The sequence below is a fragment of the Heterodontus francisci genome, chromosome 16, assembly GCF_036365525.1.
Source record: "Heterodontus francisci isolate sHetFra1 chromosome 16, sHetFra1.hap1, whole genome shotgun sequence".
Taxonomy (NCBI): domain Eukaryota; kingdom Metazoa; phylum Chordata; class Chondrichthyes; order Heterodontiformes; family Heterodontidae; genus Heterodontus; species Heterodontus francisci.
Genome location: NC_090386.1, coordinates 93339676 through 93367369, shown reverse-complemented (window position 1 = coordinate 93367369; position 27694 = coordinate 93339676). Strand labels below are relative to the sequence as shown.

Here is a 27694-nt window from a genome sequence, read left to right as displayed (position 1 = left end):
TTCACAGAGGAGTACGTAACCTGCCATACTTGCCGGTCGCCAGACACCATCTTGCAGAAGGACACACGGCTGTATTTCTTGCAGTGCGAGACCTGTCATTCACGCTGTTCTGTGGCCAGCATCAAAACCGGCTTCCAGGCTGTCACTGGCAAGCGTGCACAGCTTCGTGCCAAAGCACATTAACCTTAACCATTGGAGAGAATGGGAACCGGGAGTTTGATGTAATAGAACTATTTTACCAAACAAGGGGTGGGTTTTAAGCGCAGTAAAAATTTAAAAAAAAAAAAAAATTTTTAAATGCTACTGACTTGGCAAAACAAAGCAAGAATGGCAAGCATTGGTCCATGAAGCCCTCCCAAGCCCCAGAATTCATTCTAACATTACTGTTGCACTGCTCTCTGTTCATATCCTGTCCCGTCAGCAATATAAATGCAGGAAGAAAATTGTATTTTATACCTTATAGGCTGCTGGAGGTACAGTTCAATTTCCTGGAACTTTGGAAGCGATCCACTGAATGTTGTTTAAAAGTGCATAATTTCTTGTTGATTATACCTCACCCTGGCTGTTGGTTATTCTGCTGTCTGGCTGCTGTATTTTTTAACAGAGGGAGGGTGGGGAGGAGAGGAGAGGGAGTTGGCCAAATTGTGCTAAATAAGTTTGGAAATTTATTAAACAAATTCCCTGAAATATTTAAAACTGTTGACTTTATTTAATTAATTCCATCTTTCTAAGTCACAATTTTGCAGATGCCAGGGTGAGGTCTGGGTTACAGAGCATAATCTATGCCAATTTTTGTTTTTTGTGTAGCGCTAATGAAGGTTTATCCATATTCAGCCGTGGTTTAGTTTGGAGAGGATTTTTAAAAGCAAAACACTATGAACTGATTACAGGCTCTGGACTGTACTCCAACCGGTGAAAGTGTACAAGAATACGATGTAATAAAGTAGTAAAAATAGTGGTTAACGCAGACATTCTCCCCTACTTCTGGTAATGTTTGACACTGCGTGTTTTTGCAGGCTGACTCTTGTCGAGTTGGCTCTGACCGTCAAGCACTTCTAACAGGTTTAGAGTGCAGCCAGCAACAAAGGCATGATTTATTTCCCCTGGCAGCAAAGAGAAGACTCATTTGTAGCCATCCACTCTCCGATCTGCAAAAAAAGAGTCAGCTTGCCTTGTTTAAGCAGCATTGCAAATGCACTTCTTGGAGGGTGGGAGAAGGTTGTCAGGAGATTATTTATGGTGGTGATCTTCAGAAACCTGTGCAGTGCAAAGCACCTGCTGGGTGTAATCAGATCAGCTGGTATTTGGCTCAAATCTTATCTGGACCATTCCCCTTCAATGGGCTGAAAAGCTCCCCATTTTGGAACACTCTTAAAATCCGGTGACAGGTTGAAAGAAAATGTTAGTTTGCAGTATGGGTTTTATGTAATGGGTGGGACACTTCACTTAAAAGAAATTCAACATCATAAAACTTGATCTTAACAAGGATTTGATCTTTGGTGTGTGGATTATTTAATAAATTGCCTGCTGCTTGATATTTATCTGCCATCTTACCCACCACACCCTCACCCACAAAATTCTTACCTTCACACATCACTCCTGTTAATTGCAGTTTATTTTGTATTAGGTTGGGGTGAGTGTAGGAAGGATAACCAGGAAATGTCAATTTTATATAAGCCTGCCCACATAGGAAACACTCCACAACCATGACCAAGGCACTTATGAACAGAATTGGATTTCTGATAAACTAGAAGACAAACCCTTCCCCCTCCCTACCCACCCTTCTAATCTTCATTAAAAAGGCATCTGACAAGCTTAAGTCACGTTCACCTTCCTGATTAAACCAACAAACATGCTTCAGTAAAAACTGGTGAAGAAAGCATCCAGTTTCTTTTAAATGCTTTGTCAGGTAGTGGAATTTGGGGAAGGTTGGGCTTTTTTGTTGGGATGAGGAGAAGCAAAAATGAATCAAATCAAAATCTGGGGTGGTAGAGATAACCTTGAGTACACTGAAATTAGTCACTTTGGCTAAAGTATGACAGTTTGCACGAGCAGACTGAACATGTACACGGATAAATGCAGTTTAAGTTGCTCTAAAATAGAGATTGTATCTCTTTTGTACTGGCTTAGAGTGTATGTCATTCATGTAGATCCACTGGAGACCTGAAAGCATTAATATACTTGAGGTGGTATGAGAGGCAATTAATATACACACCTTCCCTGTTCAGCATTTTAAGGTACCTTTTTGGAATTAAGGATACTGAGATCTGAGCGTGGCCATCCATTTTAACAGGATGCTTTACTGACTTTTTAAAGTAATGTCTGTCTTTTTTCTTTCTAGAAGTGACACCAAGAATTGTAGGTGCTGAATAAAGTGGGCTTTTTTTGTAACTATTTTTCTTTACCAGTACAGCAGACTGCAAGTTGTTATTTTGGAACCAGCTGTTGCATTATCCCCAAAGGTGGTGGTGTGTTCAGAGGAGCTTGCTTAGAGAATAGTGGAAGGCATTTGAAAATAAAATGAAAGGACCTTCAATATAGACTGGTGTAGCAAGCGTTATTTTGAATTGTACCAGATCGGAGCTTTCAACTTGTAGGATTTGTATCGTACTGGGTTTGGAGGGGGGCAGGTAGGGGTGATGGAACAGGAGAGAACAGCATTTACATGCTCCCCTCCCTCCCCTTTTCCTTTGGCTGTGATCCAAAGTTGGATTGGCACATCTCAAACCATTTTAAGTTGCGTACATCAATGAGAATCATGCATCTGGAACACATTTTTTTAGAGATACAGCACTGAAACAGGCCCTTCGGCCCACCAAGTCTGTGCCGACCATCAACCACCCATTTATACTAATCCTACACTAATCCCATATTCCTACCACATCCCCACCTGTCCCTATATATTTCCCTACCACCTACCTATACTAGGGGCATTTTATAATGGCCAATTTACCTACCAACCTGCAAGTCTTTTGGCTTGTGGGAGGAAACCGGAGCACCCGGAGAAAACCCACGCAGACACGGAGAACTTGCAAACTCCACACAGGCAGTACCCAGAATTGAACCCGGGTCGCTGGAGCTGTGAGGCTGCGGTGCTAACCACTGCACCACTGTGCCGCCCTACAGAACATAAAACTTACACACGTGCAGGGATGAATAAAATTGCCTATATACCTGAGTAAATTACTTTCCTATTACAGGTATTTCAACTTGCAGTTTGTCAATAATGAATGTTTAAATATTCATTTTTTTTTCTCCTTTCACTTTCTTGCCCAATTCCTCCTCCCCTCCTACAATGGTATAATCCCATAGTTGTGGCAGCCTTGAGCCCTGCCAGGAATGAGTGTCAAGTACTCTTTCTGGCTGCTCTTAACCCCATCTAAGAGGTTTATTAAATAGTCTCTACTGTGTAAATTTAAGGTTGTTTGACCTCTTTGGAAACATCAAGGGCCAGGTCTCCAAAGTCACCATGAAGGTTTCAGTAGTGAACCACATTAGTAACAGCTGAACAGGAGCAGTGGAGATATTTAAAAGATCAGAATCAAGGTGAGCAAAAAGTCTCCTGCACCAGCTCTATTATCATCGCTGGATCAAAATCCTGGTGCTCCCAATGTACAGTGTTATGGGAGCACCTTCACGGACAACAACAGTTAAAGACATTGCACCGCCACCTTCCCAAGGGCAACTCAGGATGGATGATAGGCCTTGCCAATGACATCTACATCCTGAGATTTTTTTTAAAGCCATGCACTTGGTAAGCTGCAACAACCCTGGATTACATCTGCAGTGAGTGCAGGTATTGAGAGTGCCTCATGAAAAAGTTCTCCCTCAATGCCTGTGAGATTGTCACAGGAAGGAGTGGGAGTTATTTGCTTGGTGTTGGCTTTTAAGAGAGGCATCTTGAAGACTCCTTGTTGAGGCAGAAAACTTCTGTGTCAAAACGTTGAAGTTTGGCCCTGATGTGAGCTGTAGATTGTGTTTTTTTGATTAACATCCAAATGTTGGCCGCCTTCAGAATTGGGTATAGTAGATTAGGAATAGGACATTCCCTATTCATGCATCTGTGTTCTCCCAAGTCGAGATTTTTGGAATGACTACTATTGTGTCTCAGGAACAGGTCTATTATGTTCTTAATCACCTCCCAAGTAGCATTTGGTATACTTGGGCAGCGATTTGTACAGAACATAGGAATTGATTTAAGATACTTGGAGCTTGTCTAGACGCATGTTGTCTTGTAACATGTATAACTTTGTACTGGACAGTAGTCTTAGGTGGGCATATATAGCATAGTCCTGAAGGAAATGGCAGGTGTTGAATGAATTCTTGATTTAGAGTGGACTAATTCCATATAGGATGCACCATAGAATCATCTGGCTTTTCATCAACTGGACAAATGACTCCCCACGATTTATTTTAAGTGATAGTGACGGTATTTTCATTGTCGCACTTCAAAATAAATTCCCATGTAATTTTTTTTTATTCTTTCATGGGATGTGGGTGTCACTGGCAAGGCCGGCATTTGTTGCCCATCCAAATTACCCTTGAAGGTTGCAGTGAGCCGCTGCCTTGAACTGCTGCAGTTCATCTAGTGCGGTACACCCACCCAGGTTTTTGATCCAATGATGGAACGGTGATATATTTCCAAGTTAGGCTGTTTTGTGAATTGGAGGGAACTTACAGGTGGTGGTGGTCCCATACGTCTGCTGCCCTCGTCCTCGATGGTAGAGGTCACGGGTTTGGAAGTGTTGTCAAAGGAACGTTGGTGAGTTTCTGCAGTGCACCTTGTAGATGGTACACTGCTGCCAGTGGTGAAGGGAGTGAATGTTTATGGGGGTGCCAATCAAGCGGACTGCTTCTGGCTAGTTTATTCATTCTATTTTTTTCCCTTTTTATCGATTTTTACTAGCCGTTTGCTGGTTTCTAAAATACTCCTAATCCTCAGACTTGCTACTGTTTGCAACATTGTAAGTCTCTTTTAATTGAATGTTATCCTTAACTTCTTGAGTGAGCCATGGATGTGTCGTTCTTGCTGAGTTCTTTTTCAATGGAATTATTTTTATTCAAAGTTTTGCATTGTTTCTTTAAACATTTACCACCATACCTTTTACTCTATTTACCCAATTAACCTTAGCCAATTCTCCCCTCATACCTATGTAACTGCTTTGTTTAAGTTTGATTCTTGTTTGTGATTGGAGGATGTCACTTTCAAATTTTACATGGAATTCAATGGTATGATCACTTTCCCAGTGGATCATTTACTATTACATTACTAATTAACCCTGCTTCATGACACAATACTAGATCTAAGGTAGCTTTGTCCCTAGTTAGTTCCACAATGTATTGTTCCAAGAAACTGTCATGAAAACATTCTACAAACTCATCTTCTAGACCACACTTGCCAATTTCATTGTACCAGTCTATATGAAAATGAAAGTCCCCCACAGTTATTACATTGCCTTTGTTACAAGCTCCAATAATTTCTTGTTTAATACTCTGTCCAACAGTGTGACTACTGTTAGGGGGCCTCTCGACTACTCGCACCAGTGTTTTCTGGTTCTTGGTATTCCTAATTTCCACCCATACTGATTCTACATGATCTGAGGGAAGATCTTTCTCACTAATGTCCTTATGTCATTCTTTGCTATCAGGGCTACCCCTCCTTTGCCATTCTGTCTGTCTATCCCCTGCAATGACTTTATTCACTTTTTTTCTATGTTTCTATGTACAATTTTTGTTAAACTCTTTGTCCCTTCATGTCCCATCCTGCTTGTCTTTACCCACAATGCTATACTGTTCTTTGAATTTCTAAATCTCCCTTCATCTGAACGCCCCCCCCCCCCCCCCACAATAGTTTAAATCCCAGTTTAAGTGGAGCCCATCCCAACAGAATAGCTCCCTCTCCCTGAGCACTTGTCAGTGCCCTATGAATCAAAACCCCTTCTTCCCACGCCATTCTTTCAGCCACTCGTTTAGTTCTCTAATCTGTTTAACCTGATGCCAATTGGCGCATGGCTCAGTTAACAATCCAGAGATGATTAGCTTTGATATTCTGTGTTTTAATTTGGACCTCAAATTCTCTTGGGAGGACTAAGAGTGATGTTCTGCTATGTTGTTGGTTCCCATGTGCACCAAGGCAACTGGATGCTCCCCCTCCCACTCCAAGTTCCCGCTGTGGGGAGATGTCCGTAACTCTGACACTGGGCAGGCAACACAACCTTCGGAGCTCCCGGTTGTGGCAGCACAGAACAGTATCTACCCCCTGACTATACCATCTCCTATCAATGCCACCTTCCCCTTGGATCCCCCACTTCAATGGCATCCTTCAACATGGTGCCATGGTCAATTCGCTCATTCACCTTGCAGTCCTCATCCAGATAGCAGCTCGTGCCTATTGGACAAAGTTAGGGGCTGAGGCTCCTCGATCAATACATGCTGGTTGCCCATACCTCCTGACTTGCAGTCATCCATCCTGTCTCCTGATCATTCACCAACTCAGTTCTGCCTAACAGCAGGGGTGTGACCGCCTCTTGGAACAAAGTGACCAAACTTACATCCTCCCTGATGCATCGCAGTGTCTGCAGCTCGGCCTCCAGCTCACTGAACCGCTGTTCTTCAAGCAGCAGGCACTTACTGCGGACGTGTTTGCTTTGGATCACACTAGCGTCCAGGAGCTCGCATTCTGCAGTTGCAACACATCACCTGCCCTGCATCTTTGTGTTCGTGAATTTTTTTGTTAATTTATAATTAATAAACCCTGTTATTAGTAATAAAACCTTACAATTGCTAATAAATTGCCCAAATTTGAAAGATAAGCAAAATACCAACTTGTTTCTCTGTGCCATCTCACATTGATTTTTCTCTGAATGTGGACAGTCCACAGACATGGGGCTGGGGTACCTGTGCCCCCCTCACCCCTTTTGGGTGCCCAGTCCTTTTACCCACCTCCTCTTACCCTTCCTCTCGTTCACTCCCTCTCGCGCTGTTTTAAGGCTCCAGGTCTGTGCTCTATGTCTTGCTCCCTCTGAGCTAGTCATTTCCTGGCACCTGTGTGGCACGAATGTTACGTGCCACTTACCAGCCCAAGCCTGGATATTGTCCAGGTCTTGCTGCATATGGGCATGCACTGTTTCAAAGAACAGTACAGCACAGGAACAGGCTATTCGGCCCTCCAAGCCTGCGCCGATCTTGATGCCTGCCGAAACTAACACCTTCTGCACTTCCGGGGCCCATATCCCTCTATTCCCTTCCTATTCATATGTTTGTCAAGATGTCTCTTAAACGTCGCTATCGTATCTGCTTCCACTTCCCCTGCCAGCAAGTTCCAGGCACTCACCACCCTCTGTGTAAAAAAAAAAAACTTGCCTCGCACATCCCCTCTAAACTTTGCCCCTTAAACCTATGTCCCCTAGTAACTGACTCTTCCACCCTGGGAAAAAGCTTCTGACTGTCCATTCTGTCCATGCTGCTCATAACTTTGTAAACCTCTATCATGTCGCCCCTCCAGCTCCGTCTCCTCATAGCTAATGCCCTCCAGACCAGGCAACATCCTGGTAAACCTCCTCTGTACCCTCTCCAAAGCTTCCACGTCCTTCTGGTAGTGTGGTGACCAAAATTGCACGCAATATTCTGAGTGTAGCCTAACTAAGGTTCTGTACAGCTGCAACTTGACTTGCCAATTTTTATACTCTATGCCCCGACTGATGAAGGCAAGCATGCCATATGCCTTTTTGACTACCTTATCCACCTGCGTTGCCACTTTCAGTGACCTGTGGACCTGTACGCCCAGATATCTCTGCCTGTCAATACTCCTAAGGGTTCTGCAACCGATCTATATCCTGCTGTATCCTCTGACAATCCTCATCTTTATCCGCAACTCCACCAACCTTTGTGTCATCTGCAAACTTACTAATCAGACCAGCTACATTTTCCTCCAAATCATTTATATATACTACAAACAGCAAAGGTCCCAGCACTGATCGCTGCGGAACACCACTAGTCACATTCCTCCATTCAGAAAATCACCCATCCACTGCTACTCTCTGTCTTCTATGACAGAGCCAGTTCTGTATCCATCTTGCCAGCTCACCTCTGATCCCGTGTGACTTCACCTTTTATACCAGTCTGCCATGCAGGACCTTGTCAAAGGCTTTACTGAAGTCCATATAGATAACATCCACGGTCCTTCCTTCATCAATCATCTTTGTCACTTGCTCAAAAAAACTATCAAATTAGTGAGACACGACCTCCCCTTCACAAAACCATGCTGTCTCTCGCTAATAAGTTCGTTTGTTTCCAAATGGCAGTAAATCCTGTCCTGAATAATCCTCTCTAATAGTTTCCCTACCACTGACGTAAGGCTCACCGGCCTATAATTTCCTGGATTATCCTTGCCACCCTTCTTAAACAAAGGCACAACATTGGCTATTCTCCAGTCCTCTGAGACCTCACCTGTAGCCAATGAGGATGCAAAGATTTCTGTCAAGGCCCCAGCAATTTCTTCCCTTGCCTCCCTTAGTATTCTAGGGTAGATCCCATCAGGGCCTGGGGACTTATCTATCTTAATGCTTTGCAAGACACCCAACACCACCACCTTTTTTGATAATGAGATGACTGAGACTATCTGCACTCCGTTCCCTAGGCTCATCATCCACCAAGTCCTTCTCTGGTGAATACTGATGCAAAGTACTCATTTAGCACCTCGCCCATTTCCTCTTGCTCCACACATAGATTCCCATCTCTGTCCTTGAGTGGGCCAACCCTTTCCCTGGTTACCCTCTTGCTCTTTATATATGAATAAAAAGCCTTGGGATTTTCCTTAATCCTGTTTGCCAATGACTTTTCATAACCCCTTTTAGCCCTCCTAACTCCTTGCTTTAGTTCCTTCCTACTGTCTTTATATTTCTCAAGTGCTTCATCTGTTCCTAGCCTTCCAGCCCTTACAAATGCTTCCTTTTTCTTTTTGACTAGGCTCACCATATCCCGTGTTATCCAAGCTTTCCGAAACTTGCCAAACTTGTCTTTCTTCCTCACAGGAACATGCTGGTCCTGGATTCTAATCAGCTGACGTTTGAAAGACTCCCACATGTCAGAGGTTGATTTACCCTCAAACAGTCACCCTCCAATCTAAATTCTTCAGTTGATGCAAGCTTGAGGAGCAGCATCTCATTTACCGATAGGCACACTACAGCCTGCTGGACTGAACATTGAGTTCAATAATTTCAGAGCATAACGGGTTTCCCATTTTACCTTTATTTTTAGTTATTTTTTACAATTTTTTTTCAGTTTATTTCGTTTCATCTTAGTTTGCTTACCCACTGTTTTTTTTTCATTTGTACTTGCTGCTGTTCAATCTTCAGCCTGTTAACACCCTATCTGTACTAATGCTTTGTCTTTCAACACACCATTAACATATTGTTTGCCGTTGCTCCATGGCCTTTTGGTCAGCTATGTGGCCTTATCCAATCTACGCCTTCTCCTTTGTTATCTCTTGCCCCACTCCCGTCTCACTTGCTTATAACCTGTGACATTTCTAATATTTGTCAGTTCCGAAGAAGGGTCACTGACCTGAAATGTTAACTCTGCTTCTCTTTCCACAGATGCTGTCAGACCTGCTGAGTGCTTCCAGCATTTCTTGTTTTTATTTCAGATTTCAAGCATGCGCAGTCTTTTGCTTTTGCTTTGATCTACAGTTGCTGTCGCCTTTAACCCTCATAGCTCTGACTCCAAAGCTATTTTTGGGGACATGATTTTGGAAAATGCTATCTAATTAGGCTTTAATATTGATCACAGCAAAATATTGATTTACTATGACAATTAAGTTTACAGTGCACGCTCTTCAAGTTTTTTTTCTTTTTATTTATCGTTCACGGGATGTAAGCATTGCTAGCAAGCCCAGCATTTATTGCCGATCCCTAATTACTGTTGAGAAGATGGTGGTGAGCTGCCTTCTTGAACCGCTACAGTCCATGTGATGCCATTGGGAAGGAAGTTCCTGGATTTTGACCCAGCAATGATGAAGGAAAGGTGACATATTTCCAAGTCAGGATGAAGTGTGACTTGCAGGAGAACCTGGAGGTGGTGGTGTTCCCATACACCTGCTGCTCCTATTCTTCTCCTGAAAAGAGCCACAGCCCCTTGAGCAAGTAGAGGGACCTCTTAGCTTGTCTGAAGTGTCTTCTGTCCTGTCATTCAATGCAATCTTTAGTTTGTTGCTATAGCAATCACAGTTTAATTTTTTGTCATTTTATTAACACTGAAGAATACTTCAAAGTAAAGAAAATACTGCCAGCTTAAAAAAAAATGAAGTAAGATACAACTCACAGATTACAGTCGATTGACAAACTTATTCAGAACAATGGCCATGATGAAAATGACAGAAATGCTGTTCAGTTAAACAAATAGGTCTGGCGAGAGCAATGGATTCTGCAATTTTGTGACGTTCTTGATATCCTGGAGGATGCGGTTCCACCTTCAACTCCCAACTCTGGCTACGTGCTGAAGCCTTTGTGTTTCTTTGCAGAAAGAAAGGAAATATCAGACAGCGACCTCTTGTCACAGCAGTGTCTCCGCTCTTGCCCTGGTCAGCTGGAGAATTAGGGGTTGCCAACCCTTCAGACTTGGCCTGGCCTCTCCAGGAATTGACTATTAATCTCCAAGCCACTGCTATGAGCTTCACCCAGGAGAAAAATATATAATTTTTAACGTTTTCTTTGGACATGTCTGTTTATTCGTTGCAAAAGGATTTGGGATGCGAAGACAAATGGGCTGTCTGATCATCAAAAAAAAAATCAGCCAATCGGATCAAGAAGCGCTTGTTCACTTTCCAGTTGACTGGGGTAAGGTGGGGGTGGGGCGGTCGCTGCAAGGATGGATCTGTCGGGCGACCAATGATGGAAGTGAGAGCGGGTCAGTTGGAAGTAGGTCATGTAATGAAATCTCCAGGAATACCCACATCCAGAGTTGGCAACCCAAGGGGAGAGTATAGTGGTAGTTGTCCAGCATCAGATCGGATTCCTGCTCCCAGGAGGGTAGATATATGGATCATGGGATTTGGGTGTGGGTGGGTTGGGTGGGGGGAGGGGGGGGAAGAATGGGGGAACGCTGGAATAATTCTGTTAGTTTAATCTAGAATAAACCAAGAAAATGGTCTCACTGTTGTTCAGCCGGCATTGAGGATATGGATGACGGGTTCTGTCCGGGTTCCTGAGCGGGCGTTAGGGATATGGATGACTGGTTCTGTCAGGGTTCCTGAAAATTCTCCTGGCAGTGAATGTTTGGGTCAGGTCAGGGTGAAGCACTTACATGGTCAAGCTGGTTGGCACTGAGCTTGCCAGCCTGGGTCAGGCGAGAGGGGATAAAAAATATTCTCCTCTCCAAATTTTAACAAAATATGTAATATAGATTTGTAATATTCTCAAATATGATGGAGGTTGACAGCATGTGTACATATCAAGATGATGGGAGTAATGAATTATCAATCTGATACTTGTCACATATCCCAAGAGAGTCTTGCTGTGGCAGTTGGCCAACAGTCTTGCTCGTGGTGTGTGGTGTTCTTTGTAGCAACTTCTGTGGCACACCTGCAGGTTTTAACATTAGGCATCTGATCCTGCATCATTGCAGCAAACGTTTTACAGATGTCCCCTCTTCCTCCTGGCGTAGTTGAGCGGAAGGTAGCAATGGCCTGCGGTTGTTTGTCTGTAAATTATGTGTTGAGCTCCTCAGTTGGTTTCATGTGGTCTCCCCATTACACAGAGCCTGCTGGGAACCACCACTTTGCAGCCTGTAAAAATAAAAGGACAAATGACAGACTCTAACACACCAGGCAATATATCTAATCTGCCAAAGGCTCACTTAACACACTGGCACAGATGGAATCACTGGGAATGAATGCTATTAAATATATTAACCTGAATATGTGCAACATAATGATATACTCAGAAAATCTGATCCGATAATGATTCAGGGATGCCGAATTTTGCTTTCTTTGAGTTTGAACCTGTGTTTCCTGCACTACTTTTCCAATCTAATACAATTAATATGCCAGATTCACTCTTTTCAGTCCCTTCACTATGTGTACCTCAATAAGATCCCCTCTCAGATTGTTCCTTCCCATGTTGAATAGCCCAAATCTCTCCATTCTTCCCTTAAAACTCACAGCCCTGCCAATAGAGATCAGTTTCATGGTGTTGCTCTATATTGTCCCCAGTACGTGAGTATCTCCCTGGTGTTTCCACGCAACACTCGGCAACGTATAATTGAGTCACAAACTCTTGTCATGCAGGCCCCTACCTGCCAAGAATGAGGCACATTAACTTCGCCATACGGACATTAAACTTCAAATTGTTGCTGGAAGGAAAGAGGGCCCATTACAAGGAATTGTCAGGCCCCCTAGCCAGAAAGATATTTTTGCATACTCGCAGGCAGTGTTGGAACAAAGGAACCAGTCACTGCTCCCAATACACAGAACGGATGTGGTCAGACCAGTTTAGTCACATGACTAACTGGCTATTGTAGAGTTTTGAACTGAGAGTTTTAAACTGGAGAAAACAGTGTTTGAAGTCAGAAAGCTCCTAGCTTCTGGATTGAGAACATCTTTCTCCTGTCTGCTCTCATCTCTTTTTCACCAGCTTTGGAATCTATTGCAGACTCATGAACCCCAAGAGAGAAAAGTCTACAGTGAACAAGGTTCAAGAAGAATACTGGGCCCCAACGAAAAGCAAGAATTACCTACAAGCAGGAACTACCTACAAAAGGACTACAGTGAGCTTGAAGCACAGTAACGAAACTCTTCAGAGATTGCCTCAAACCCCTCTATTTTTCTTCTGCTGTTTTCTGTCCCTGTTTGTATGTGCGTATCACGTATGCATGCTAGTGTGGGGCGCCGCATGTATCCGTAAGCGTTAACCGAATTAGAGTTTAAGTTTTAATAAATTTCACTTTTCTTCTTTAAACCTAGGAAAGTCTGTTTGTGCTCATTTCTTTGCCTTATAATTGGAAAATGGTGAACAAGGATTCACCAAGGGGGAGCTCAAAACAGAGTGTTTAAAATTAAATCCTGTTACATAAGACCAGGTGAAGGCTGAAAGGGACCCCCTAGACACTTTTCTCACTGGGTTGTAACACTCTTCTCACTTGTTCTCCACTGTTTTGACCGGGGAGCTCAACATTGTATAGACTTTGCTGATTGGTGCTCTGTATTGGTTCGACATTTTGAATGGCAAGTCTACTAACACCTTGATCTCTTTCAGCTTCATCCATTGTCATTTCAACACCATTCATGTAGTCTGTGGGTCCTCTATCTTTCTTCTGTTACAGACAGGTGGTAAAGGGGTGTGGGTGGTTTACACTGTTCACCTCCCAACTGACCAGAGAATGTATTTTTGTTTCTAGGGTTTTAACCCCTTGTGCTCTATTTGTCAAATAAACAGACAGCAACAGGTTTTCTTGTCGGTTTACAACAAGATTAACTATTTATTAAACAATATTCAGTCCTGAAATTGTTGCACAACCACCCACACACATTCACTCGTGTGTACACACACACAGACACACACACACACACACACACACACACACGTGTCCCTGGAGGACAGTTGCTCTTTTAAAGGTGCAGCCCTGGGTTGTTTGTAGATGTTGCGATGGTTGAAACTGCAGTCTGATCACTTGCAGTTCTCTACTACACCAAGTTGAAGGATAGAGTTCACAACAGGGCTCCTTCTTTGGTTTTTGCTGGATCTCTCACAGCTCTTGGCTGGACAGACTTTTTGTGATGTTGCTGTGATCTCCCCCTGCCCCCTCTCTCCAGAGAGCTACTTTTTAAGGTAAAAAATTCTCCTGCATTTTGCCTCTGTTAAGAGATGCATAGCCCCCTCCCAGTGGTGACTAACAAAGGACGAAGATATGGCTACTTCACACCTTCTTTATTTCAGCAGAACCCATTCAATTCAGGAATGTCTCGATGGTTTCAGGATGAGTGTAATTGACACCTCTTAGCTTGAAATGTGTCCATTTGTCCTTAACAGACAGTGAGACAGTTTGAATATCACTGTGATTCATGACAACGCTTCGTCACCGCCGACGTCATCAGGATGCGCCGCGGTGCGCACATGCGCAGACGGTCTCCTGCCCTCTGCACATGCGCTACGGTCTGGCCTGCCAGGACCGTTTTGCGCATGAGCAGATGACGTCATCGCGTTACGTCGTCTTCCTCGGGCAACGCGCCAGGTTGGCCTCTGCGCATGCGTCAATCTTCGGATATTCACGCATGCGTCAAAGCTTCGGCGCGACTTTTTGAAAGTGGAAGGAGGAGAGGTTTCGTCGGGCATTTTCTCGCATTTTATCTGAATTATTTATTCGTTTTGGAGACTTGCTTCATTTTTATTAGACACAGGAGATTGTTCCAAGGTAAGTTGCTCTGCCTTTGTAAGTTGCTTTGAAAACAGTTCCATTGTCTGGGGCACCGCATGTTCTCCAGTCCCTGTTGAAAGCTGCTCTGAAAACAGTTCCATTGTCTGGGGCACCGCATGTTCTCCAGGCCCTGTTGTGAGTTGCTGTGTGCAGGCAGTACATGTGCTGCAACCTACCGTCTTAAAGGTCACTTTCGTTTTTGTAACGTTTTAATGGAGTGCATTCTGTATTTCTTACCTCATCTCATGTTTCCCGTGTGGTCCCTTAATAGCCTTCCTGAACTTCAAACTTCGATCATGGCAACGTCAGTAGATTCCACAGAGCAGTTCCTTGCCACCTTCACAACCCAGGACAGGCTTGCCCTCAACTGCCGCTGGCGTGCATCTCAGACACCAACGACGACAGGCATGGCTGCTGCCATTGTGATTACAGAGGAACAGCCAAGGCCCCTCAGCCACAATGAAAAATACCGCTTGCTTTCAGATCAATTGTACCAGCTACAACAGGCCGTTCTGCAGAGTGGAACGGCATCATTCATGAGGAGACTGGACTGGCTGCAGCAACAGACTCTCCGCTGGCAGCAAGGACTGGCTGATGAGATGGAGCCATTTACTGTCTAACGGGAATGTTGGAAACACAACACTCATGTATCCATGCACAGCAGTGCCTCGGATGCTTAATGAACTTAATAAAACTTTTCAATAATTAAACCCAGAATTGTTGAGGCTTTGTTTTGCATGCTATTTCCCCGACTTTGCAACTGCACTTCAGATATTCAACTGTGGTGGAGGGATGGAGGTAGCGGGGTAGAGGGGGATAGAGGAGGGGGAAGGAGGGGTGGGTGAACAGGGGGAGGGAGGGGTGGATGAAGAGGGGGAGGGGGGGAGGGGGGGGGGGAGAGCAGGGAGGGGTGGAGAGAGGGAGCATGCAAAATGCAGGGACCAGACAGTTGCAATGCCTGAAGTACTGTCGAGAAGTAGGGGAGAAGCAACTGGATTGGGCATCCGTAGCTGGAGGGAACGGCTGAATGGAGAGGGCCAGAAGCGAGAGGCCGTAGAGAGCTGCAGGGAGCGAGTGTGCGAAGACCTTGGTGTCGCCGGGTCCAGGGACTGGCCAGTAAGTCTTTTGCTGTTGTGTTTCTGGCGCATGCTCCGCTGCTCCCCCCCAGCACTCTCCCCCACCCCCGCCCTTCCCCCCCTCTCTCCCCTCCCCACCCTCCCGCTCCCCTTTCCTCCCTCTCCCTCCCTCTCCGCCCTCCCTCCCTCTCCTCCCCCCACCCTCTCCCCCAGTTCTCCCTCTTCCCCTTCCCCCTCCCCCCACTCCCCCAGTTCTCCCTCTTCCCCCCCTCCCCCTTCCCCCCTCCCCCCACTCCCTCTTCCCCACTCCCTCTCTTCCTCCCCTCCCACTCCCTCTCTTCCCCCCCTCCCCCTCCCTCTCTTTCCCCGCCCCCCGCCGTCAACGCTGCTCTTCCCGGCCCCCGCGCTACTCTCCCCGGCCCCCACGCTGCTCTCCCCAGCCCCCGCGCTGCTCTCTCACTCCAGCCATTGTATACTGCCACGTGTTCGTTAGGTTTCCTCTGTGTGATTCTTTGAGCAGCGCCATCTTTAGCCCTGGCAGCTGCTACAGTCGCAATCTGTGATGTTTTAGTGGCACATGCTGTATTTGCGCATGTGCCAAAACAGCGCCACCTACCATTCGCGTTGTCATCAAATCCGGTCTTTGAATATACAGCCAAGTCAGCCCAACCTTCGGTGGCCATTTTGCAGCACATTGTCCACTTTTTAAAGGAAAGTCAATTTTTATAACTTTTCAGTTTGGTTCTGTATTTCCGTTGCTGCCCTTCTCATGAGTGTGACATTTCCTTTGTGTTGAGCTCTACACTTGGCTGTTTTGAGTTTCATCAGCCATTGTTTGGCCCATCTACACAATGTTATAGCAGCATATAGTGACATCACAAATCCCGGCCAGATTGGAAACGATTGACTAATTTCCCCATCAATCACATCTGTCCACTGCACTGCTGTTAGTGACTAGAATTGATTTTGTGCACATAATTATTCTGTAACTATCCTCCACTCTGTAATTTGCTGGAGAAATATAATCCTGCTTTTATTGGGAGACTTTGCTGTTGTTTCAGTCATTCGTTCTATTTGCTGTCGTTTGTAATGATTCTGTTTGGACTCTTTGTTGTAAAATACTCAGTTTGATGTAAAATGCATTCTGTTTGTTGTTTGCTATAAGTCCAGCCCCACCCCATTTCTAACTCATTGTTAACACGGTGGGGTCAATCTTCACTCTGCTGTTATATTTATGAAGAACCAAAGGAACAGGAGTGGGGAGGAGGGAGTTGACAGGATTGGGTGGGACTGTATGGGTGGCACAAACCAGCTACCTGGTGCACAACCCTAAATAGCTAATATAAAAGAAAAATACTGCAGATGCTGGAAATCTAAAACAAAAACACTGAAGATGAAGAAAACTTCCCAAAGATACTTGAAAATGAAGAGGCGAAAGGGAAGGAGGAACTTAAAACAATAACTATCACCAGGGAAAAGGTACTGGGAAAACTATTAGACCTAAAGGCTGACAAGTCCCCAGGAACTGATGACTGACATCCTGAGGTCTTAAAAGAACTGGCTGCAGAGATAGTTGAGGCATTGGCTATAATCTTTCAAAATTCCTTAGATTTTGGTAGAGTCCCAGCGGATTGGAAAATCGCAAATGTAACACCTTTATTCAAGAAAGGAGGAAGACAGAACAGAGGAAACTATAGGCCAGTTAGCCTAATATCATCATAGGGAAATTGCTAGAATCCATTTTTAAGGAGGTTATGTAGGAGACTTAGAAAATCATAATGGGATCAGGCAGAGTCAACATGGTTTTGTGGTTTATTAGAGTTCTTTGAGGAAGTAACAAGCAAGGTGGATAAAGGGGAACCTGCAGATGTGGTGTACTTGGATTTCCAAAAGTCATTTGATAGGGTGCCACAGAAAAGGTTACTACACAAAATAAGAGCGCATGGTGTAGGGGGTAACATATTAGCATGGACAAAGGACTAGTTTGCTAACAGGAAGCAGAGAGTAGAGATAAATGGGTATTTTTCGGATTGGCAAGCTTTAACTCGTGGATGCCACAAGGATCAGTGCTGGGGCCTCAACTATTTGCAATTTATATCAATGACTTGGATGAAGGGACCGAATGTATGGTAGCTAAATTTGCCGATGACACCAAGATAGGTAGGAACGTGAGTTGTCAAGAGGAGGTAAAGATTCTATAAGGGGATATAGATAGGTTTAGTGAGTGGGAAAAAATTAGGCAGATGGAGTATAATGTGGGAAAAAGTGAACTTGTGAACTTTGGCAGCAAGAATAGAAAAGCTGCATACTATTTAAATGGGGAGAGAATGCAGAACTCGGTGGTACAGAGGGATCAGGGTGTCCTGATACATGAATCACAAAAAGTTAGTATGCAGGTACAGCAAGTGGTTAGGAAGACAAATAGATTGTTGGTGTTTATTGGAAGGGTGATGGAACAGAAAAATAGGGAGGTTTTACTGCAGCTGTACAGGGCCTTGGTGAGACCACATCTGGAGTACTGTGTACAGTTTTGGTCGTCTTATTTGAAAAAGGATATGATTGTATTAGAGGCAGTTCACTCGACTCATTCCTGGGATGAAGGACTTATGAAGAAAGGTTGAACAGGTTGGGCCTTTACCCATTGGAGCTTAGAAGAATGAGAGGTGATCTTATTGCAACATATAAGATTCTGAGGGGCCTTAATAGAGTGGACACCGGGAAGATGTTTCTTCTTGTGGGGGAGACTAGAACTCGGGGACACAGATTAAAAATAAGAGGGCTCCCTTTTAAGATGGAGATGAGGAGAAACTTTTTCTCTCCGAGGTACATTAGTCTGTGGAATTCTCATCCCCAGAAAGCATTGGCTGGGTTGTGTTAGATATATTTTTGGTAGACAAGGAAGTCAAGGGTTATGGGGGGTGACAGGAAAGTTGGAGTTGAGACCACAACCAGATCAGCCATAATCTTATTGAATGGCGGAGCAGGCTTGAAGGGCCGAATGGCCTACTCCTGTTCCTATGTTCCTAAATCAGAAAGTGCTGGAAATACTCAGCAGGTCTGGTGGCATCTGTGGTGGGAGAAACAGAGTTAAAGTTCCTGGTCTGTGACCTTTCATCAATTCTGAATTCTGAACTCTGTTTCCCTCTCCACAGATGCTGCCAGACCTGCTCAGTATTTCCAGCACTTTCTGTTGTTGTCCTTAATTGCGAGTTACTGGCTAGAAGCATTCGGACAACAAGTTACTCAATGAGGCCAATTGTGAAATACAAGGAGGATTCAAAGTCACAACAAACAAAAAGAATTGCAGAAAATAAATCCAAATAAATACCTTCTATTCTGATGTTGCCTCTGTTTCTACTCTGTGATTGGTCTCCTGTAAACAGAGAAGGGCAATATATTAACAGTCATGAATCTCATGTTCCTCTGATGAATGGTAAGTGATCTCAGTCCTTTAAATTCTGCAGTGCTTCAACAACAACAACATATTTATATGGCACCTTTAGCATAGTAAAATATTCCAAGGTGCTTCGCGGGACCGTTATTAGACATTATTTGACACCAAAGCACAGAAGGAGACAATAGGGGAGGTGGCCAAATATAGGTAGGTTTTAAGGAGCAACTTAAAGGGGAGGGGGGGTGGTAGAGTTGGAGGGGTGGAGAGGTTTAGGGAGGGAATTCCAGAGCTTCGGCCCAGGTAGCTGAGGACAGAGCCGCCAATAGTGGGTGAATAAAGTTGGGATGCACAAGAGTCATGGAATGCATAGTTCTGAGACAGCTGTAGGATGGACGGAGATTACAGAGATAGGGAGGGATGACGTCCTGGAGGGATTTAAACACAAGGATGAAAATTTAAAATTTGAGTGTGTTGCTGGAGCAGGTGAGCAAGCACAGAGATTATGGCTGAATGGGATTGGCTATGAATTAGGAATACATTAGAGTTTTGGATGATAAAAGCAAAATACTGCAGATGCTGGAAATCTGAAATAAAAACAAGAAATGCTGCAACCACTCAGCAGGTCTGGCAGCATCTGTGGAAAGAGAAGCAGAGTTAACGTTTCGGGTCAGTGACCCTTCATGAACATATTGTTTGCCTTTGCTCCATGACCTTTTGGTCAGCTATGTGGCCTTGTCCAATCTACACCTTCTCCTTTGTTATCTCTTGCCCCACCCCCGCTTTACTTGCTTATAACCTGTGACATTTCTAATATTTGCTAGTTCCGAAGAAGGGTCACTGACCCGAAACGTTAACTCTGCTTCCCTTTCCACAGATGCTGCCAGACCTGCTGAGTGGTTACAGCATTTCTTGTTTTTATTTCAGAGTTTTGGATGAACTCAGGCTTACGGAGAGTAGAATATGGGAGGGTGGCCAGGAGCGCATTGGAATAGTTGGGTCTGCAGGTAACAAAGGCGTGGATGAGGGCTGAGAGAGGGACAGAAAAGGGAGACGTTACGAAGGTTGAAATAGAATGCAGAGCTCAGGCAGTGGCAAGTGACCACAGAGGAGTCAGCTGTGCAAAGCAACAGACTATGACTGAGGTTGGATTAATATTGTGATGAATGAATTGTCCTGTTGTGACAACTTAAATGAAAAAGTTGTCATGAATATAAAGCAGGTTTTGTGTCCATTTGCCATTTTTTAATCTAAAATTTCACAGAAGTTATTTCACCTTTTCCATCCAATCTGTTTTTATTTGGATGTTTGACGTTAACTATTTGACCTTAGGATGAATCTTCAATTCGTATCATCCTCTTGGACAAAAATTACTGGATAATTATTGGATAAAAATCTTATGAACAGATTTTATCCTCTGTCACTGGGCTGGGAGTTCATCAGAAGATAAATGGTGCAATGTCTGCTGGGGGATTGATCTTTCTTTGTCCTATTGCATCATAACTCACTTTGTAAACTCTTGTTTCCTTAGAATATTCCAGGCTGCAACTTCAGACTTCTCACTGAGGAAGATATGATGGGAACATAGTTTGAGGACAAGAGAAAAATCCACTGCAGTGCAGCTGGTCATTCCAGGATGCACTGTTGCAACCTTCAGTGGCCATCTTGCAAGAAATGGTTCAGGTGACAGACAGGCACAGGATTTGCAAGAAGGAAGGTGGTTTGTTTTTATGCATTGTACGAAAACGTATCCACGTGCAGTGACTGTTGCTATGCAGACAACTGTATCCGTGTCACCGCACAAACACAGATGAACTGATAGAATGATACACAGAGGAGGCGGCTATTCAGCCCTTTGTGACTGTGCCAGCCCTTTGAAACTGTTATCCAATTAGTGTCATTCCCCTGAGGTAAAACCAACTGTTTTACTAGTGATATTGATTAAGGGAGGAATGCTGGGACATGTGCATGGAGAGCTCAGGCTCCTTAGACAGCACCTTCCAAACCCGCGACCTCTACCAACTAGAAGGACAAGGGCAGCAAATGCATGAGAACACCACCACCTGCAAGTTCCCCTCCAAGCCACACACCATCCTGACTTGGAACTATATCGCCGTTCCTTCGCTGTCACTGGGTCAAAATCCTAGAACTCCCTTCCTAACAGCACTCTAGGTGTACCTACCCCGCATGGACTGCAGCGGTTCAAGAAGGCAGCTCACCACCACCTTCTCAAGGGCAATTAGGGATGGGCAATAAATGCTGGCGTAGCCAGTGACACCTACATCCCATGAATGAATAAAAAAAAGTAATAGGAGGATATGTTGATAGGGTGAGATGAAGAGGGGTGGGAGGATGCTTGTGTGAAGCTTTAATATCATCATGGACCTGTTGGGCTGAATAGTCGGTTTCTGTGCTGTAAATGCTATGTAGTTTGCAAAGAGTTTAATGGTCTTAAGAACAAAGAAAATTACAGCACAGGAACAGGCATTGTTGTTTCTTTTTCTATTTTTGGATTCTTATCCAGAAAATGTGATTGATAGACTCGGTGGATACTGCACCCCCATTCGAGCTGTATGTTTCTTATTAATAAACAGGGAGCACTGTGTTTTTTCCATATTTTATCACATTCTCAATCATCACAGTTTGAACACAAGCTGCCTGTTTAAAGCATTTTCACAACAAACAAAACCTTTACTTGAGACAAGGTATGATAAATGACTGCAATTTATCAGAGAACACAAGATCAAAGAGCGTTAGAGGAGGCCCAGAGAAAGTAAAGCTGCCTCAGATCTCATTCAGTCCATCTGAAGTGAGATCTCCCATACACGCAAGCACGTCTTATGTGCAGATACAGCTTCCCTCCAATGCAAATCCACTCACTGCCTTTCAGCAGATGCACAATTCAAGCCCATAATTATTTTGGGTAAGTCTCAATGAATTATGTCCCGTGGAGACAGGTCTCCCATCAGTTCTTTGGGTCTGATAATTATATCTAAAAGACTTATCATATCTGCCAAAGACTTGCAGGTTGATAGGTAAATTGGCCATTAGAAATTGCCCCTAGTATAGGTAGGTGGTAGGGAAAATATAGGGACAGGTGGGGATGTGGTAGGAATATGGGATTAGTGTAGGATTAGTATAAATGGGTGGTTGATGGTTGGCACAGACTCGGTGGGCCGAAGGGCCTGTTTCAGTGCTGTATCTCTAAAAAAAAAGTCTCATTTTTGAAGTCCACTGGAAACTAAGAAAGCTCATTGCGCTCTCAATGTGGTTGTTGTCACTTTGTAGCAAATCCATTGATTGATAGCAAGCACATAACTAATAATGGGTTGGCAGTCAGTTACTGAGAACTACGACTGGTTTCTGAAATCACTATGGGGTCAAGTTTCCATCAGTTTTGCAAATTCCACCCACATCAGCACAAAGATCAGAGAATTTCAAATGTCAGTGAGTCATGACCTGAACCAATTACCTTCGTGTTTTCCACCATCTGGTTCAAGAGTCAATTTGCCTGGATCAGGCCCCGCCCACAAAACTGGACAACCCCCCCCACCACCCTCCTCCGTCCCACCGCTCCACCCGGTCAAAATTGGGAGATTGCAGCCCAATGCACTGGTTTGGGAAGGCTCTTCAAATTGCATTCAGTTTAGCCATACAGGTATTAGCATGGTTTAAGTTCAACAAAATATTTAATTTACTAAGAAACTGACTGGTGTACACCAATGAAACTATTAAATGGTTCAGTATTATAAAAAGCAAAATACTGCAGATGCTAGAAATCTGAAATAAAAGCAGAAAGTGCTGGAAATACTCAGCAGGTCAGGCAGCATCTGTGGAGAGAGAGAAGCAGAGTTCATTTCTGATGAAAGGTCACAGACCTGAAACGTGAACTCTGTTTCTGTTTCCACAGATGCTGCCAGGTCTGCTGAGTATTTCCAGCACTTTCTGTTTTTATTATTAAATGGTTCAGTATAGCTCTTTTAAGGTAATATTCAGTGATTTTCAATCAAGTCGCTCATAGAGGGAGGGTTGGAAACCCTTATGAAAATGTTTATCTTTGCTGAATTTTTAAACGGCATTAATAAAATTGGACTGGGACACCAGATTCAAACACATCGAGGAATCACTTTTAATGGAAAGAAGGTTTCATTATGATGCCCAATTTCACTGGTTTATGGAAAATTTTACATCCATGATTATGAATTTTAGTGGAAACTGGAAGTGTAACCTAACCCAGCGCAATTTCAACTGCATTTTGGGTGCAATTTCCTGATTGCATCCAAATAGGAAATTCTACCCACTTCATTCTTGCTAAGTGAGATTCTGTTACCTTTCACTTTGCCCATTTTGTAATTCTTACTTATATTAACATTGATTGATTTCAGTGATTTAACTGCTGTGTATATTAAAACGGCCCCCAATTCCTTTCAGTTCCATTCTACTTAAAGCTGAACAGGATCAATCAAAGGTGCCTCGATATATATGTCAAGAAGTTGAAAGATTGTGCCCCCTTTATCTTTCAAACATAGAAAAGGTTTGATTTTATTCAACTTATTTATCTCTTTTGCTATTTCCAGAAAGACTTCATCGTATTCAGAGAGAGAAAATGCAAAGGCAGAAATGGACAGAACGAAAGAAGGAAATACAAAGAGAAAGGATAAAGGATGAGGAAAGAATAAAGGAAAGAAATAAAAAAGGAAAGAAGGAAAATTGACAGACAGAAAAAGAAAGGAAGACTGAAGGAGAGAAAGAAAGGAGGACAGAATAAATGGGAAAAATTGCATTGATATAGTTTCAGGGCATCCCAAAATGCTTTACAGCCACAGGAGTAATTTTAAAATCCTGCCACTGCTGTTGTGTGAGCAAAGATTGTACAAGTCAAGGTTCCAGCAACGAGATAAATGACTGATTAATCTGTTCATTGTAGGGTGAATGTTAGCCAAGACACCAGGGGAATTTGCTGATCTTCCTCAAACAGAGTAACAAGATTATTTTAAAATTGTCACCAGAGATGGCAGTCGGCACCGCTGACAATATCACACCCTCAGTACTGCACCCGACTGTCAGCCTGAATTAAACAGTCCATTCTCTGGAGTGGAGATGGAGCCCAAGGCCGTCTGACTCAGAGATTGATACCGACTGAGCCAAGCTGACTGAGAGGATGCAATTGGCAGCAAACCCTGGGACAGCAAGGGAGAAAGTGATAAAATTAGATTCAGGGAAAAGCAGAGCTACAGAGTAAAAGAATGGGAGAGTCATGGACAGAAAGGAAGAGAGGGCCAGGAAGATAGAAAGAGTGGGAAGAGTAGCAAACAGGTGGATAAATAAAGCTGCTGGGAGAAATCAGTAACCAACTTACAGGGGAAAGCATATGAACATATTTGGGAAACATTTTCACTTTATCATGAATGCCATAGATCAATGATTAATTAAAAGTTATGATAATATTTTTAAAATAACAGTGTTTCACATCTTATTCAGAAACTATGGCACTCAATCAATACCAGCTGTGGAGGGGCAGTACTGAGGGAGCGCTGCACTGTCGGAGGGGCAGTACTGAGGGAGCGCTGCACTGTCGGAGGGGCAGTACTGAGGGAGCGCTGCACTGTCGGAGAGGCAGTACTGAGGGAGCGCTGCACTGTCGGAGGGGCAGTACTGAGGGAGCGCTGCACTGTCGGAGGGGCAGTACTGAGGGAGCGCTGCACTGTCGGAGGGGCAGTACTGAGGGAGCGCTGCACTGTCGGAGGGGCAGTACTGAGGGAGCGCTGCACTGTCGGAGGGGCAGTACTGAGGGAGCGCTGCACTGTCGGAGGGGCAGTATTGAGGGAGCGCTGCACTGTCGGAGGGGCAGTACTGAGGGAGCGCTGCACTGTCGGAGAGGCAGTACTGAGGGAGCGCTGCACTGTCGGAGGGGCAGTACTGAGGGAGCGCTGCACTGTCGGAGGGGCAGTACTGAGGGAGCGCTGCACTGTCGGAGGGTCAGTACTGAGGGAGCGCTGCACTGTCGGAGGGTCAGTACTGAGGGAGCGCTGCACTGTCGGAGGGGCAGTACTGAGGGAGCGCTGCACTGTCGGAGGGGCAGTACTGAGGGAGCGCTGCACTGTCGGAGGGGCAGTACTGAGGGAGCGCTGCACTGTCGGAGGGTCAGTACTGAGGGAGTGCTGCACTGTCGGAGGATCAGTACTGAGGGAGCGCTGCACTGTCGGAGGGTCAGTACTGAGGGAGCGCTGCACTGTTGGAGCATCAGTACTGAGGGAGTGCTGCACTGTCAGAGGGTCAGTACTGAGGGAGCGCTGCACTGTCGGAGGGGCAGTACTGAGGGAGCGCTGCACTGTCGGAGGGGCCGTACTGAGGGAGCGCTGCACTGCTGGAGGGGCAGTACTGAGGGAGTGCTGCACTGTTGGAGCATTAGTACTGAGGGAGCGCTGCATTGTCGGAAGGTCAGGACTGAGGGAGTGCTGCACTGTCAGAGGAGCAATACTGAGGGAGTGCAACACTGTCAGAGGGGCAGTTTCCAGTCTCACCATTTCATCCTCACACTCATTATCTTCTATTGCTTCACCCTGTTCTAGCTCATCACCGTCAACCCCATCGAGTGGCTCGTCTGTGACTGTATCTGCAGTTTCTGAAGCAGAGTCTGCGTGGTAGAGCTCAGTCCTGACCTCGTCTACTTTCCTCCTGGGCTCTGTGGAAAGATCCATGAAAGCAAACTTTTAAAAACAAAAGTAAGAGCGAATTTGTTTGTATATAGCACTGTTCACACCCTCAGGATCTCCCAAAGCACTTTGCAGCTAATGTATTCCCTGTTGTTTTACTGACAAAAACAGCAGTTAATTTAAACAGATCAAGATCTCTCAAATATCAGTGACCACATAATCTATATTGGTGCTGCTGGGTGAAGGATGAGTGTTGGCCACGACAACAGGAGAACTCGGTTCATATTTTACTGATACCATTAGATCTTTTACATCCACCTGAACAGGCAGTTTAACATCTTGTTGTAAGAATCGTGATATGTTTTTACATTACTTTTATTTCTAACAGAACATCAAGATAGACAGCAAAATAAAAGCAAAATAACTCTACCTGGCTGAACTTGTTCTCACATTGAACAATTTCTCCTTCAACTCCACTCACTTCCTTCAAGTAAAAGGTGTTGCTATGGGTACCCGCATGGGTCCTAGTTATGCCTGTCTTTTTGTGGGATATGTCGAACATTCCTTGTTCCAGTTCTACTCAGGCCCCCTCCCCCAACTGTTTTTCCAGTACATTGATGACTGTATCGGTGCTGTTTCCTGCTCCCGCCCTGAACTGGAAAACTTTATCAACTTTGCTTCCAATTTCCACCCTTCTCTCACCTTTACATGGTCCATCTCTGACACTTCCCTTCCCTTCCTCGACTTCTCTGTCTCCATCTCTGGGGATAGGTTGTCTACCAATATCCATTATAAGCCCACTGACTCTCACAGCTACCTCGACTACACTTCTTCACACCCTACCTCCTGTAAGGACTCCATTCCATTCTCCCAGTTTCTCCGTCTCTGACTCATCTGCTCTGATGATGCTACCTTCTATGACGGTGCTTCTGATATGACCTCCTTTTTCCTCAACCGAAGATTCCCCCCCACTGTTGTTGACAGGGCCCTCAACCGTGTCCGGCCCATTTCCCGCACCTCTACCCTCACCCCTTCCCCTCCCTCCCAGAACCACGACAGGGTTCCCCTTGTCCTCACTTTCCACCCCATCAGCCTCCATATCCAAAGGATCATCCTCCGCCATTTCCGCCACCTCCAGTGTGATGCCACTACCAAACGCATCTTCCCCTCCCCTCCCCTGTCAGCATTCCGAAGGGATCGCTCCCTTTGTGACACCCTGGTCCACTCCTCCATTACCCCCCAACGCCTCATCCCCGTCCCACGGCACCTTCCCCTGCAATCGCAGGAGGTGTAATACCTGCCCATTTACCTCCTCTCTCCTCACTGTCCAAGGCCCCAAACACTCCTTTCAGGTGAAGCAGCGATTTACTTGTACTTCTTTCAATGTAGTATACTGTATTCGCTGCTCACAGTGTGGTCTCCTCTACATTGGGGAGACCAAGCGCAGACTGGGTGACCGCTTCGTGGAACATCTCCGCTCAGTCCAAAAACATGACCCTGAGCTTCCGGTTGCTTGCCATTTCAACACCCACCCCCCTCTCCCCCCACCCCCGCTCTCATACTCACATCTCTGTCCTAGGATTGCTGCAGTGTTCCAGTGAACATCAATGCAAGCTCGAGGAACAGCATCTCATTTCCCAATTAGGCACACTACAGCCTGCCGAACTGAACCTTGAATTCAATAATTTCAGAGCATGACAAGCCCCTTTTTATTTTTAGTTAATTTTTCTTTTTTCTTTATGTGTTTATTTTATTTTAGTTTGTTTAATTTGTTTCTACTGTTCCTACCCACTGTTTTTTTTCATGTTTGTGCTTGGGGTGAGACTGTTCAGTTTTCTGTCAATTAATACCCTCTCTGCACTAATGCTTTGTCTTTCAGCACACGATTAACATACCGTTTGCCTTTGCTCCTTGACCTTCTGGTCAGTTATTCTCTGTGACCTTCTCCTATCAACACCTTCTCTTTTGTTATCTCTTGCCCCACCCCCCGCTTTACTCCTTAAAACCTATTATATTTCTGGCTCTGCCAGTTCTGATGAAGGGTCACTGACCTGAAACGTTAACTCTGCTTCTCTCTCCACAGATGCCGCCAGACCTGCTGAGTATTTCCAGCATTTCTTGTTTTTATTTAAGCAAGATAGATAGAATTGGTTAATGTGTTC

General features: G+C 44.7%; 2 protein-coding genes across 2 annotated transcripts in view; one reads left to right on the top strand and one right to left on the bottom strand.

Annotated features, from left to right (window-relative positions):
• Window positions 1-1782, top strand: part of eif2s2 (eukaryotic translation initiation factor 2, subunit 2 beta) — a 66806-nt gene extending 65024 nt beyond the window's left edge. The window contains exon 9 of the mRNA XM_068048644.1: window positions 8-1782. Coding sequence (XP_067904745.1) covers window positions 8-183 — 176 coding nt within the window. The 3' untranslated portion in view covers window positions 184-1782. The remainder of the gene's footprint in view (window positions 1-7) is intronic.
• An 8029-nt stretch (window positions 1783-9811) lies between these two features.
• raly (RALY heterogeneous nuclear ribonucleoprotein) overlaps window positions 9812-27694 on the bottom strand; it is a 106617-nt gene continuing 88734 nt past the window's right edge. The window contains exons 7-9 of the mRNA XM_068048859.1: window positions 25401-25561; window positions 18814-18858; window positions 9812-11782 (exon numbers count right to left, since the gene is read on the bottom strand). Coding sequence (XP_067904960.1) covers window positions 18817-18858; window positions 25401-25561 — 203 coding nt within the window. The 3' untranslated portion in view covers window positions 9812-11782; window positions 18814-18816. The remainder of the gene's footprint in view (window positions 11783-18813; window positions 18859-25400; window positions 25562-27694) is intronic.